Source organism: Sphaeroforma arctica (assembly GCF_001186125.1).
Source record: "Sphaeroforma arctica JP610 unplaced genomic scaffold supercont1.2625, whole genome shotgun sequence".
In the NCBI taxonomy this organism is placed as follows: domain Eukaryota; class Ichthyosporea; order Ichthyophonida; genus Sphaeroforma; species Sphaeroforma arctica.
Window position 1 is genome coordinate 1,689 of NW_014037933.1, and position 1,915 is coordinate 3,603.

A 1,915-nucleotide genomic window follows, 5' to 3' on the forward strand; every position below is an offset into this window, starting at 1 on the left:
CGTGAAATGTAAGAAGTTCAGCGAGGAATACTATAAAATGTGTATTGTGGCGTATATTAGGTAGCTTTATGTTTTTCTCTGACAAGACTATGGTTTATTGGAAGAAATAAACAGCAGTATTCCGCTTATGGTAGGGCGAGAACCACGCAAATATGTAGCTTACTTTCTGTCGTGCCTATATGTGCTCAGAATGATGTACCACTCTAGCATGACAGCATCTTGCATGCCTGTTGCTGTGCGTGATGTTTGCAGCACGTGAAACATAAGATTTATCCAGAATACAACAGAATGACACTGCATTCTAGATGTCAAAGAAGTGCTATCTCTTACTGCCCCCTGCTCCAAGGCCTTACACTCGAAAGCTTGCGAGACTATCCGATCATGTTAAACTATAAAAAACGCTCAACGTCAATGCAATTTCACAATTTATTTTGTATATTTCTTCCAAATCTTCGTATGTACCATCACACTCGCAACGACACGGTCGCTGCCAGAAACGTTCAACTAACTCACCCCACCACCTATATTTCCTAATTTTTCATCAGATATTAAAATACTCGACATTTAAGCGGAGGTGGACACCTGCTCGTACGTCTTCTGCGCGTACTCGACGATAGGGCTGGTACGGGCCTTGATCTCCTCTACGTATGGGGTGGTCTTCTCTTTAATTTGTTCCACGTATGGAGTGGCATGTTCAGCAATGTTGTTGTATTGCTTGGTAGCAATCTCAGTTGCCTGCTCCACATATGGAGTGGCCTGGTCGGTAATGTTCTTGTACTGCTGTGTGGCAATCTCAGAGGCTTGTACGTACTGCTCGCTAACCTTCTCTGAAGCGGCAACATATTGCTCGTTAACCTTTTCAGAGGCGACTACATACTGATTGTTAACCTTCTCAGAAGCGTTGTTGTATTGTGTCTTCATCTGCTCGGTCATCTCATCTTTCTTGGCGTTAAGCTCATCTTTCTTGGCGTTAAGCTCATCTTTCTTCGCGTTGAAGAAGTCATTGAATCGCTTAAGAAGAACATCTCTGTTCTCGGAAAGGTAGGTCATGCAAGTGTCCTTCTTCTCGGCAATGGACTTGACGGTACTGTTGTAAACGGCTACAACATCCTCGGTGGTGGAATTAAGCATGGGAAATCGCTCGACAGCAGCGGTGAAGTAAGATACTAGAAGCGCATCAACCTTCTGTACACGCTCGTTAGCAACAACCTTGTTTGCTGTGGGGGCTACAATCTCCTGAGTCTTAGCAGCGGCAGCTTCAGTGTATGAGGCGACGCTGGTGAACATAGGGCTAGCCTCCTTCACCTGAGCGTAGTAGGTGGGGATGGCCTCGGTGGCAGAAGCCACAAGGGGCAACTCGGTGATCCTGTTAATGATGGACATTGTTTAATTGTTATTTAACTTTTGTATTGAATAAACTGATCTCTAACGAAGCGCTGACAAATGTTTATATAGTTCTGGCGTCAACAAGAGTAGACCGTCAGATTTCTATGCAACATCCCAGTTTTTAATACCAGTATTTTAAAATAAAAAACTAGACTACCCCTGCATTCATTTACATTGCAGTGATAATTGCAGTCTTTCACTGGCTTTCTTCTCTACAGTCTACAGTCTACACTATTTACACAATTAGTAGGAGAGTAGCATTTTCTCTCCTGTATCAAATTGATGACTTCATTTCTGTTTTCGATAGCGACATTCAATTGGCGCAGCAGAAATCACATGGCTGATTACCCACGGAAAAATCCTACAATGTACGCTAGTACAGCAGTCAAAATTTCGCGATAAAATTTGATTGATTTTCGCTTCCTCCTGGAGTAGAATCGTGGCAAAACGTGATACTAAAAATACCGAATATTGAGTAACTACTGACACGCCGGGCTAGTTGGAGGTTGCCACTCGAGAATTTTGAGTT

The 1,915-nt window shown here is 43.1% G+C and overlaps 1 protein-coding gene across 1 annotated transcript; it reads right to left on the reverse strand.

The window, feature by feature from the left end:
* Window positions 1–412: 412 nt before the first annotated feature.
* On the reverse strand, window positions 413–1,407 carry SARC_12824 (hypothetical protein). Its single transcript, XM_014293062.1, has one exon. The coding sequence runs from the start codon at window positions 1,381–1,383 to the stop codon at window positions 565–567; it is 819 nt and encodes a 272-aa protein (XP_014148537.1). The 5' UTR covers window positions 1,384–1,407; the 3' UTR covers window positions 413–564.
* Window positions 1,408–1,915: the final 508 nt, after the last annotated feature.